The 12,879-nt window shown below is 45.4% G+C and overlaps 2 protein-coding genes across 2 annotated transcripts in view; one reads left to right on the forward strand and one right to left on the reverse strand.

Annotated features, from left to right (window-relative positions):
- LOC111065530 (dedicator of cytokinesis protein 3) overlaps window positions 1–12,879 on the forward strand; it is a 30,073-nt gene that overhangs the window by 11,186 nt on the left and 6,008 nt on the right. The window contains exons 4-6 of the mRNA XM_022353750.2: window positions 10,583–10,703; window positions 10,776–11,013; window positions 11,119–12,864. Of these exons, the coding sequence (XP_022209442.2) occupies window positions 10,583–10,703; window positions 10,776–11,013; window positions 11,119–12,864 (2,105 nt within the window). The remainder of the gene's footprint in view (window positions 1–10,582; window positions 10,704–10,775; window positions 11,014–11,118; window positions 12,865–12,879) is intronic.
- On the reverse strand, window positions 153–5,677 carry LOC111065536 (innexin inx3). Its single transcript, XM_022353759.2, has 6 exons — window positions 5,593–5,677; window positions 3,045–3,253; window positions 1,397–1,605; window positions 870–1,330; window positions 637–790; window positions 153–573 (listed from the first exon to the last, which is right to left on the reverse strand). The coding sequence occupies exons 2-6, from the start codon at window positions 3,205–3,207 to the stop codon at window positions 373–375; spliced, it is 1,188 nt and encodes a 395-aa protein (XP_022209451.1). The 5' UTR covers window positions 3,208–3,253; window positions 5,593–5,677; the 3' UTR covers window positions 153–372.

Genomic DNA, 12,879 nt, shown 5'->3' on the forward strand with positions numbered 1-12,879 from the left:
ATTGTTAACGATGGGATCTCTTATACTCCACATCAAATCTACCATCATTATTCATCAATCTTCAACCTACAAATTGCACTCTTTCTCTCTGTCTCTGTACTCTCTGTATCTGTGTGTCTGCACCTGTCTCTTAAAAATGTATTTTCATTCAATTTTGCTATATTAATTTCGCATAAAATTATTATTTAATTGATTCATCCAAAAAGTAGCTCGAAACAGTCTTAGTTCTAGATATGGAAACACGACACGACACACGACTCGACTCTTCTTTCCTCCTGCCACTCTCTCTCTTCTGCCTACAAATATTATTGAGAAATCATTGAAATCATTGTTCAGAAGCGTCACTCCGTTTGCTTGGGAGACTCTTCCGTCTTATGTCTCCGTCTCCTTGCCGCCGGCAAAATTCTGTACTGGCGGATAGATGGGATGGCTGATGGGATTCATTTCCAGTGTCGATGGGGCCGATGGGGTGCGTGAGGCGCCAAGAAGGCTGCACAACTGCTGCAGCATATCGTAATATGATCGCGTGCTGAGATTCTGGCTGAGGAAATGCAAGATCAGGAAGTCACCAATCTGTAAGGGAAATATATAAAAGATGAGCTCTCAAATGACAAGGGGTGAATGGAGTCGTCATACCTCCAAGCGCCTGACAAGACCAGCAATTTCCTTGCGCTGACCAGAGCGATACGAACGCTTGATGATCGTCTCTCGGGTGGTGGGCATCATGATCACCATCAATGAGTAGAGCACAGCCACCCCCGAAATTGTGGCCAAAATAATGAACCAGAACCTGGAGTGAAAGAAGCAACAAAAGGAAGAACTTGAAGAAAAGTCACACAAAATAGAACCATTCAATCCGTTCCACTTACCACAAAAATATATAGATCTTCTCGTTGAGAATATTCAGAGCCAATACACAGAGCGTATCGTGCTTCTGTAGAGAGCCACTGGGACCAAATTTACGGAATGTGCATTTGGTGAGCCTTGGGAATATCTCAATCATCGGATCGTAGCGTTTATCCTGATCCATATTCGAGAACTTGACCACATCCGTGCCGTAGGACATGAAAGCACCGCCCAGAAATTTATCCACCATGAAAATGTTGACAATCACATTCACAAAGTTCAGCAGCTCGCAGATGTAGTAGGCAAAGGAGTAGCCATTGTGGGTATTTAAACTGCTCACAATGTACTTGAGGATGCGATCCTGCCGCTCCCGACGATAGTCATCTGGGACACTGACCATTCCACGCAAACCATCAGTAATCATGCGGATCTTATTGTCCTCCATGTTCTTCCAAATCCAATGGGGAATATAGAACATGAGACCCTTAGAGAGGAAAGAGAGTTAGAGTCGGGTTTTTTTTTTTGTGTGTTTTGTGGGGGGGCCACTCACCTGAGCGAACAGCACAAATGGCACCCACTGATAGTAGCTGTGATAGCGCTTCTCCTGGCCATATTCATTCCCCAATCCTGGCCCTGCGACATCCGTACCAATCTGCCTGTGCTGCTGTCCGGGTATCGTGAACGTATAGGTGATCCAGCAGAATGTGTTGATCACATGCATTGGTATGGAGCCATCGTTGATGCAGCTTATGGGATCGCCTGCAATCAGAGATAATTTTACAAGATATTTGTTTATATAAATATGACCTCGCCATAAATTCAAATCAAGTGGGAATCCACCGCGGAACGGGCTCAGCCTCGAATGTCGTTCGTCAACTGTCAAGTGCCATTACAGGGCAATCTCTCTCTCTCTCTCTCTCTCCCCCTCTGTGTCTCTCGTTTGCTGCACAATTTGTCTATGGTGGGTGCGGTCGACAGACAAATGCGGTCGAGAAATATTCCCCAACCACAACAAGGGCACCTCATGCAACATTTTTCTCTTTTTTTTTTTTTGGGTGCGCCACAACTTTAATCTCAACATTAACTTTGTCTCTGCCGTCAGTTTTGGGGGCAAACAGATAGAAACAAAGTGAAATATACACGTACATACTCGTACATAGATAGAGGAAGGAAAGTCAGTGGTTTTCTGTGGGGAGAGGGGGGAGTGGGAATTCCCAGAAACTAACCGTCAGTCAATATTTGACTGTGACTCTGCCACACACACAACACACACACACAGTCTGCTTTTAGAGCACTTCTTTTAATGCACAAATATTTGGCTTGAAGCTTCGTTGTAGAAGCAGTGCTTTTGGGATCAGGTTTAATTCTGTTTGAAATGGTTATAAAAGTCGCTCACTCTGAACAGAAAGGGATTAAAAAAGCGATTTGGCAGAATAAATCATGAATATACGTATATACGAGTATCTATGAGTATAATTGTGTTACTGTTCTCTCGTTTTATGTTCAAGTGAATACAAAAATTGAACTGTTACATAAGAAATTATCAGAAAAGAACTCTAGAATAAAAATAAATCCATTTGTATGCATTGAAAATAACCAGTAATCAAAAGCTTTCTGATACGGTATGATGACACACGAAACTGCATACAAAATCGGTTTACTATTAGTAATAAAACGAATTTAAATATCTTAAGTGATTATTTTAACAATGTTCCTTCGCAAATCCTCAAATTTTATGTTCGTGGGAACTCTTTTTCGTTCTGTCTCTCAAATTGAGTCGCAGATACATTGATTTTCACGCCCGTCTAGTCCGAGTCCGAGTCAGAGTCAGAGTCAGAAGGCAGACAACCACCCGTTGCGGAGTCTCGAAGGAGGAGGGGAATGACTCATATAAATGGCTTTATGCTGAAATCCGATGAACGTGTTTTGCGGTCGCAATTTGTGAAAGCTTTGCACGAGTTTCGTTCTTTTGTGTGTGTTTTCTGTGTGGAGTCGGATGTCAAAATTCAAACGTATCGAAACGAAGTGGAACAACCGATACGACGATACTCGCATTTAGTGCTGCATTAGCAATATTGCTGCAATTGTAAGCGCAAATAGCAGAAGGAGGTCGGTCTCCCCCACATGTGTTAATCAGTTGCATAGATGCACTAATAATGGTTTTGGCGGGGTTGGGTGTGCAGAAGGTGCTAACTTACCAATGAGATTGTTGGCCGTAACAATGATGCAACAGGTGAAGAGTATGGCTGTTGTGATCCTGTAGTGGCAGCGGAATACCATATTATCGATGACCGCCTTGTCCAGCAGATATCGTATCTTGATGAAGCCGGACACGGCCGAGACCATGCCAAAGACAGCCATGATTGTGGTGTTGGTGGTGGTACGAGTGCTGCTGCAACAAAGCTAACTGCAACAGAAAATAAGCAAATGAGAGAATGATGAAATGAAATCAATGTGCCCCTGCCCCTGTACATATGTACATATGTATATGTTTGCCTCTCCTCCACTGTCTCAGTGTGCGTTATCTGGCACAGGGACGGGACAGACCAGACCAGACCAGACAGACATGACATATTCCAAATTAGTTTCAGCAACCACATATGTAGTTCCACTTCCTCCCATGGGTTGGGCTCGTCGTTATCATGGAACAAGCCGCACTTACAATTAAGTAAGTGGAATGTTGGATGTTGTGTTGTGTGTGTACCAAGAACACAGCATAGCACAGCACATCTCTCAATGTGACTTGGAGTACGGGGCAGTATCTTGCGTCTTGCGTCTTGTGTGTACTCAGTTCTGTTGTGCAATCCAATCTAATCTAATCTATTCGCTAAGCTCTCTCTCTCTCTCTCTCGCTCGCATGTACATAGGTTGAATAACCTTCCACCCCAACCCCACAGCATGCCACAACAATCCACGAATATTTCATCTCATTTCAAGAACTGTATTCTACAGAACCGGTATATGATAGCTTTTTTTCTTCTTTAGGTTTTTGTCAACCCACGCATAAATTTCACTTTGTCCAACACTTGAATCTGGAAACCCAAAAACTCAATTTGCTTTCTGGTTTCTCGTGATTTTTTGAGTTTGTTTGTACCCTTGGAGAAGGTATATTCGAATTTAAAGTGATCGAAAGGTTGAAATAAAGAGAAGAAAAAAAGGGCATCACTTATGCCATAACGATCTGAATGAAGGAGCAGCTTATCTTTGCAAACTAGTGTCTCGCATTCGAAATTATTTCAGAGATATATTTAACTTTTAAAAATAGCCAGATCATTTGTGGAAATTAGCCGTTTAGGAACCCCCCTATACATATATTAAAACGAACAAAAAAAGCCTGTTCTTAATGATATTTAATACATATGGATGGATTGGATTTATTGCATAGGGTATCTAAACTTCGTCTTCTGTTTGCTCGGATTGGAATATGGATTGGGGTGTTCTGTTTCGATCAGGTTCTGGCATTGCTTTCTTATCGGCTCTTTTGTTTATATGCAAATTTTTTTTGTAGTTCGGTTTCGGCTGTAGCTTCTCTGTATGTTTGTGTTTGTGTGTGTTTTGGCTGTATTTCATTTCGGCACGACCATAATGTATAACTCTAAAAGATACACACACACATACACACATAGGCACATAAGCTCATAGAGTTGTCTCTGTTGCACTCATGCGAATGGCAATTAAAGTCAAAAAGTATCTGTATCTGTGGAGTGGCAGCAGCAGCGGCAGCGCAGCTACTCCTTTTTTGAATGCATCGGCACAGCAGCTTCTGCACTGTGCAACATTCAATCTTACCACACATAGATACTTAGATGTATCTATGTGTGTGTATCTCACATATACATAAATAGGTGCACAGAGAGCACTTCATTTCAACTTCAATTCTTGCTGCTGCCTTCTCCTCCTCTACTTTCAATACATTAAAAAAAATAACTGGTTTTAAGGTATTTTCTTTTTTAGAGAGCCAGAGAGGGAAAGAAAAAGAGAGAGATTTTTGGAACGAAATGGATCGCGGAGATCGTATCGTATCGGATCTGTTGTGCCACTGTTGCGCCTTTGCTCTCTCTCTCTCTGTCTGTAGCAACCTGCGGCAGGAGTGTGTGTTGGCCAGGCCGAAACAACGACTGGGCGACCCCTTTCCGCACACTTAAGTGATTCTTTTGGCTCCTTTCTCGGGGTTCTCACTGGGGTTCTGTATTCAAATTTATTGCTGCCACTTTGACACTTTGAAAACTCGTTTTTTGACAAGCAGCCGCTCCGCTGTGTTGCGGGCCATTAATTTTTGCTTGCTCTCAGGTTTTGCTTGCTTTTTTTTTTTTGTAAATCTGTTTTTGCATTTGCACTTTGTTGCAGTTTTTTTTTGTGTATTGTTGTAGTATTTTTAAAGCTGTTTTTAGCTGCTGCATTGTTCAAGATTTCTATTATACAAACACACACACACACTCGTACGGACACACATAGATACACGCTACCACACACAGATACATATACAGATGCAGATAAACACTAACACAGCCCCAGAGAGTACATGCATTTTTTTTTTTTTTTTTTTTGCTTGAAGCTCCTCCACAGCTGTGGGAATTGCATTCTGCGATTGTGTTTGTACTTGTGTTGCATGCACCACACCACAACCCACTCTGTACTCTGTTGTAGCTGCTGCCTGCCTGCCTTTGGTGGTGGTGGCTGCTCTTGAGAGCTCTGATCTCTGATTTTCTGCCAAAGTTTCTGTTCAGTTTCAGTTTCTGCTCATACCCGTGTATTCTCGAAAATTGTAATGCAGCTGCTCTCAGCGGCGTTCAAAAACCTACTGACGCCAGTCGCCAGTACCCAGACCGAGCCCAGTGCCCAGAGCCACGAATCACAGATACAGATACCAAGCCACAGAGCAGGCCAGGCCGCTCTCCGCTCTCTTTCTGTTTCTCTCTCACTCTCCCTGAACCAGTGATCATGGCGATCGGTGGTGGTTCCGGTTCACAGTCTGAATTTACGCTCAAGCTGCATTTGCATTTTGGATTTGTTTGGTACCTACCCATACGACATACGACCGCATACCGCATACCGTACCTCTCCTCGGGTTACCTGTCTGTCTGTCTCTCTGTCTGTCCTACCTTCTTTGCCACCTACGGGTTCTCGGCTTAACCCTGACATTAACTCAATCTAGAGCGGTGCTAGCTTCTTATCTGGCTTACAGCACGCACTGCATATCTGTATCTGTATCTGAATCTGTATTTGTATCTATTGATTAGTTTGTCGCTTGCTGGAAGGGAGAGAATTTATTGCTTTATTAGATTTGTATTCTGTTCTATTGCCTGGCTCATAGAGTGGACGGAAAGAACGAACAAGGAACAAAGAACGATCAAAGAGATGGGACTCTCTAAGAATCGAAAGAAATTGGGAGCATAGGTCGTATAGGCTCGTACATTTTTTTTATTCTAGTTCATTTAGAGATTTATATTTTAAGTATGAATGTGAATTGATTAATTCTAAAACATTACGTTTTCTTAATTCGTAAGAATTATCTGTACCTTTGAAATGGTATAAAAATGATGTACAACTGAGTGATGATAAACATCTAGGATTACCTACATATGTAGGTCTTATGCCGTGAGTACGTCTCTGAAGAAACGAGCGAAATGCTGAAATGGAATCAAAAATAATAGTGAGCTCTGTGCATATTTTAGTGACGTATAATAGGGGTTTTCTGAGGGTACGATTCTCGTAGAGTTTACTTTACTGTCATGAATCCATGAGAACTTCTCTGAATGCAATGTCCTTTAGCATGGTAATAGAAAAGAGATCAACTATTGTTATTTACCCATCAAGTTTATAATTCCCATATCCGACTGTCCTTAAGATTATTAAAATGGGATTCAGGTAATTTCAATTCCTTTGGTACTAATCGTATTTCGAAATATATTGCCATATTTCAATTAAACCCCAAAAGAGCTTAAGGTTTTTGTTCATTTAATTGATCTCCATTTGGACTTGAACAATCGCCACAGACGCCGTTCTAAAGTGTTCGCCAGAGCCAAGTGGTTCCAAAAGAGAGTCACTCGTCTTTGTTTTCCAGGGCTAAATATGTCGCTGATCTGTCCAGCCATACAAACAGACGCCGCTTGCAGATCCTACTACAACTACACACAGAGAGAGGAGGGTCCGTCTGTACCCTCTCCGAAATGAAGATCCATTTGCATGCTGAGAGCTAGACAAGCAACGCCACCGCCGCCGCCACAGCCACAGCCTGAAACTTGTTGCCAGGCATTCCACCAGAAGAAGGCCCCAACCCCACTTTATCTCCAGCTACAGCTGAAGCTAAAGCTACAGCAACAGCTCCAACTCTGGCGACGGCTCCTTTTGGCAGCAAGTTGCTGGTTGCAAGATGACTCAGCTGCGGCTTCTTTTTTGCCGGGGCTTTTTGCCATAATGAAATGGCATTTCGAGAAATGGCTGCTGGTGGTACGGCGATGGTGCTGCTGTTTCCATGTCTTAAGCTCCACATCCACACCGCACCGCCCTGCACCGTACGCTGTTTGTTTATTGTCTGTTCCTGCTGTCGCTTCTTCTCCTCTCTGTTTTAGCCCTGTGGCATGCTCCTGTGGGGTTTAGCTGCCTGCCCTGCGCTGCCTGCCTGAAATGTATCTCCGAGCTACACCTTTTATAAAGACATTAAATACGAAATATATGGCATGTGTGATTGTGATTCGAGGCGAGAGGTGTATCTCTATCTCAGCTGCGCGACCCATAGATACAACTCGAACGAACGTGTTGCTGTGTTTTTTAGTATGTTTCTTCATCTGCTTTTTGTTTGTGGTTGACAGCTCTGCTTATCGAAGTGTAAATAATTAAATTTTTCTGTATCGTCTCCTTGGGTCTCGAGTCGTGCGAGTCGCGCGAGTCGCCGAGTCTTTCTCTCCCAGAAAACTCCTCCATCTTGTGGTGTGGTGTGTGATATCTGTATCTTTGTTTGCTCAAGCCGGTGCTTCATGTTTCGTTTTGTGTCATAGATTCTCAACACTTTTCGATGGGGATTTAAATAAATCTCAATCCACAAAGGTGTCTATAGTTTGCAGCTTATCTGTTGGGGGGAGGAACCTTACCTTTCACCTGTTGAGCTTTCGGTTTTCGGGGGCTCTTAATTAAAAACGACTTAAAGTGTTCATTACCACAATGGCTACCGTTCTCGCACGCTCTCCACTCATATTTGTATCCATGAGATACATTTTCAAGTCCGAGTGTTTGCCTGGCATTTTTTTTTCTTTTTTTGGTCACGTCAACTCCACAGCTCCAGAGCTCCAAAAGGCGTAACAGAGGTGGCTTAAACGCACACACATGCAACCACACGTACACGCAAAAAAAAAACCAAAAGAGAGAAGAGAAAAATACCTCAAAACGATATCTCTCTGCCTCTCAACTGGTTCCAGTTCCAAAATGGAGACTTGAGCTCGCTCTTGCTCTCTCTCTCTCTGATGATCCTCTCTCTCCCATGATTTCACCTGAGCGAAGCCGTTTAGGCCTCGTTAACAACAAAACGGCTTCTTCTTTGGCTTGTTCTGGTGGCTCTGGTCTCTGACGATTCCAGAGGCTTGTAAAAAATGCCTGCCATCTCCCTTACACTCTACGCTCCGTGTCTCTCTCTGTCTCTCTGGCTGTCTGTCTGTCTTGGCCATCTCGCTCTCTGCGTAAGCCAGGTAGAAGCCACAGCGTAGCCGAGGTAGCAACATCGTCAACGACGTCGCGACGTTGCGGCCAACAACATATTGCTGATGACGTTGGATTGTTGGGTTCGTTTCGGCTGCTGTGCCTGTAGACCTGGCTCCTAACTGTGGCTCCGTGTGCCTCTGGTCTCTGGTCTGTGTTGCCTCTTTCTCGCATGCGCCACCGGAATGCCGTGAACCCATTAGCCATGTGTCTGTGTGTCTCTCTCTCGTTCCCAGAAAATATGGTTGTAAGCAGCAGCCGAAATTTATGCGTCATGCGGGCCAAAGCGATGAGAATCCATGATCCACAAGATCATGATCATCATGTAAATTTCACTCGGTAGCCACTAAGAGCAGCCCAAACAGCAGGCCGTGGCTTGGCCCACGTACTGGGTCATAGAACATACATACAGATACTCGTAGTGTGAACACCTACCTAATGAGCGATCGTATCCACCATTTAGATACGATCTCTGTTGATAGAACTGGAACTGGATTGATATTGATTCGACTTCAAGTTAGTTTGTTGTTGGGAAAGTTGATTCCGTTCTAGCCTTGCTCTCATGACGGGTTCGACGTCGATTCTTCTTCGATTCTTTGGGGGGTCGTATTCAGTCGTATCGCATGCATGAGTAGGCTGCGAATTGAGTCAAGGCGTTGAATGGAATGGATCTCCATACACAATATGTGGATGTGGGTAAATTGATATTACAGCACCTTGAAATGACGATTTTGTTCTACTATTCAGAGTTAACAATTATAAGGAATAGATTGAAACGTATAAGAAATAAGAGGTGCAACTTTTAACATGAGCTTCTTTAAGATTGTAAATATCATAATATCATAGGCCAATTGTGCGATCGAGTCTATTTCAGCGAAGAGAATCCTTCATTATGCGAATGAACAAAGTATGGGTTAGGAGAGTTATAAAATAGTTTTATTATTGAACAGCTGTTACCATAAGATCAATTCAACTGTGATCAGTCCAACCATACCAACAACAGACACAATTTCTCATCGACGAGACACAATTCAATCGATGTTCTTCGTCATGCACACGACATAAATTTGTTTATTTTTTGAATTCGTTAGACTGAGTCTTGACCGAGTCTTGAGCAGTTCGTCGGCAGTCTTTCAGATGTTTAAAAATTTTATATTACAATTTTTGATTATCATTTGCGTATGCGTATGGACCTTCTCGATGAGAGCCTAGATCTCAGAGACTATAAGAGTTAGAGCTACCAAATTTTGTTTCCAGACTAATGTGATATCAGACTGTTACATGTGTGTTTCAAATTTACGCCCTGCCCTCTTCCACCACCACAAAAGACGAACATCAGTGGCAGCCACAATTTAGAAAACACAAACACGCAGTATCGTATAGAATGACCCCAATCTGGTTCAGATCGAATCATTATTATAGCCAGAATGAGGAAATTTATGTACAGTGGCTAACCCCTTTCGCTCACGTACACTCAGTCCCGTGTAGTGTGCGCCCTCTGGCGGAAGAGAACGTGCTAGAATGGCGTGTTTGTGTGAGAGAAAAGAAAGAGAAACAGATGTAGCGGAATTTAAAACAATAGCAGAAAAATGGAAACAGATTAAATATTCTAAAATTTGACTGACTGAGTACGGGTATAAAAGTGGAGTCGCGGCAACAGAAGCGACTCGCAACGTTTCTCCTCGTTTTATATAAATAAACTCCTCCGTGCCCTTTCTCTGCTATCTTTGTTTTGTTCTATTTATGGGAATATGCAGCACTCGTGTGATCTCTGATCTGGGATCTGTGATTAATGATCATCGTTCATGATGACTGTCCAAATTTGTATTTAATTCTTGGCGCTCCGCACGACTCCACTCCAGCGCTCAAGCGACAATTAATTACGAAAAGCTTCACATGGATTTCCCATTAATTAGATATTCCATGTATCAGCGAGGGAGGGAAAACTGTCCTCTTTGGAACGTGACAAAGTGTGATAGTTGTTTTAGCTGCATCGTGCCCATCCACATCACTCAACCAAGATATACTTTTCTGATATTTGCAGGAAGCTTGGACTCGATCTGGTGCCGCGCGAGGGTCCCCTGGCCGTGGATCCACATGGCATTGGTATCGTCAAGCTGTACAATGTCCATGTGAGCAGTGCGGACAATGCCAAGGCCTCATCGGTAAAGAGTCGCCCTCTCTTGATTGATTGATATTGTCTCTGTTCGATCAGTCACTAATCCAATCCTTTACAGAGTCGCGGTACCTTGAGGAGAAAGACCCCACGGAAGATACTCACGCATCATTTGTACTTTTGCATGCGAGACTTTGGCCATCGCATCGGTGGCGATGATGCGGAGGTATATTTCTTTCTCTACGATGGAAGCCGCATGCGTCCGCTGTCCGAACGGTTTCTGGTCAAAATCTCCAAAGATGGTTTCTCCAATTACATCGAAAAATTGCACAGCAATTGTACTGTCTTTACGGATTTGGGTAAGAGGAAACTACGAAAGAATGATGATCCCTAATGATCCATCCCTTTCTCTCCCTCTCTCTCCCTCTCTCTCCCTCTCTCTCCCTCTCTCTATCGCTTTAAAGGTGCCGCCGATCTGAATGAGGATCTCCATTTGGTGGCCGTTGTGATGCGGGTGGGAAAGATCATACAGTCGGACTCCATCAAGAAGATCGAGAAAAGTGGCAGCCATGGCACTGGGCCCACCTATCGTCGACCCTTTGGCGTGGGCGTCCTCTCCCTGGCGGACATTGCGCACTTTGACAGCAGTCTGGATCAGGCCTCCACTGCCTCCGAGGAGCGGGAGTACAACTTCAAGCTGTACCAGAGCGAGGAGAAGGACTTCCATCTGCTACCAGAGCTGATGATCAAGAAGTCGAGTGGAAAGTACTCGCCCATCCAGACGGGCAATCAGAGCACCCAGGGCATTGTGGTGTCCCTGAAGCTGCTGCACGGTGGCTTGGGGCAGGCTCGCCAGGAGCAGCCGCTGCTCTTCCAGGGCTCCACTATTACACGGAAAATGGGATTCCCCGATGTCATTATGCCGGGAGATGTGCGGAACGATCTGTTCCTGTCGCTGGAGCGTGGGGAATTCGAGCGCGGGGGCAAGAACACGGGCAAGAACATTCTCGTGACGGTTGTGGTGCTGGACGTGGCGGGCAATGTGCTCACCGACTGCCTGTGGGGTGCCTCGGGAATGGACGCCCAGCCGCAGTTCCGCTCGATGATCCTGTACCATCAGAATGCACCCAGTTGGAACGAAATGCTGCGCCTGAGTGTGCCCATCGATAAGTTTGCCACCGCCCATGTGCGGTTCGAGTTCCGGCACTGTTCGACGCGGGACAAGACGGAGCCGAAGCTGTTTGCTTTCAGCTTTGCGCGGCTAATGGAGACGGGTGGCGCCACCCTGGGCGATGGCCAGCACGAGTTGTATGTGTACAAGTGCGAGGATCCCAGCAAGCTGCAGGCCTCCAACTATCTGCGACTGCAGTGCCGCCCCAGAGACGCACAGGCCAAGATGGATTGCGGGGGATGCTTCAGTCGCAGCTCCAAGGAGGTGTTTGTCCTGCGCTCTCTTCTCTGCTCCACGAAGCTCACGCAAAATGCGGATCTGCTTTCGCTGCTGCAGTGGCGCGCACATCCCGACACCATACAGGACTCGCTGACGGGAGTGCTGCGCCTGAACGATGAGGAGCTCGTGAAGTTCCTGCAGGACGTGCTGGACGCCCTGTTCGCCATGTTCTCGAACGAGGAGGGGAACAGCACCCAGCACTCGGGTCTGGTCTTCCACGTCCTAGTGAGCATCTTCAGTCTGTTGCAGAGCAACAAGTTCCAGCACTTCCGACCCGTAATGAACGAGTATATCGAGAATCACTTTGCGGCCGCTCTCGTCTACAAGGGTCTCATCACATCCGTGGCGCATATGGCCGTCTTTATGACCAAGGCGGAGCATCCGGACCCGTTCCAGAAGTGCTTCGGCTCGCTGGAGTACATATTCAAGCTGCTGATTCAGTCGCGGCGTCTGTTTGCGCGCGCCACTGGCGGCCAGTACGAAGACTCGTTCCGGCGGGACCTCCATTCGCTGTTCACGGACCTCAATGGGATGCTGGCGGTGCCGTCGTACGATGTCATCATACCCACCCAAGAGGCGCTGCTCAATTCGACGGGCGTGGTCCTGGAACAGCTGAAGGACACGCTGCCAGCACCAGAGCTGGGCATGCTGGCGCGGAATATGCTGGATGCCATACCGCGTGGTGCGCCCATACGCTTGATTCAGGCCAAGCTGCATGCGGTCAAGGATCTGGTGTCCGGCGAGCTCTTCCACGAGGATGGTAAATCCTGAAACC

The sequence above is a fragment of the Drosophila obscura genome, unplaced genomic scaffold, assembly GCF_018151105.1.
Source record: "Drosophila obscura isolate BZ-5 IFL unplaced genomic scaffold, ASM1815110v1 contig_192, whole genome shotgun sequence".
Lineage (NCBI taxonomy): Eukaryota > Metazoa > Arthropoda > Insecta > Diptera > Drosophilidae > Drosophila > Drosophila obscura.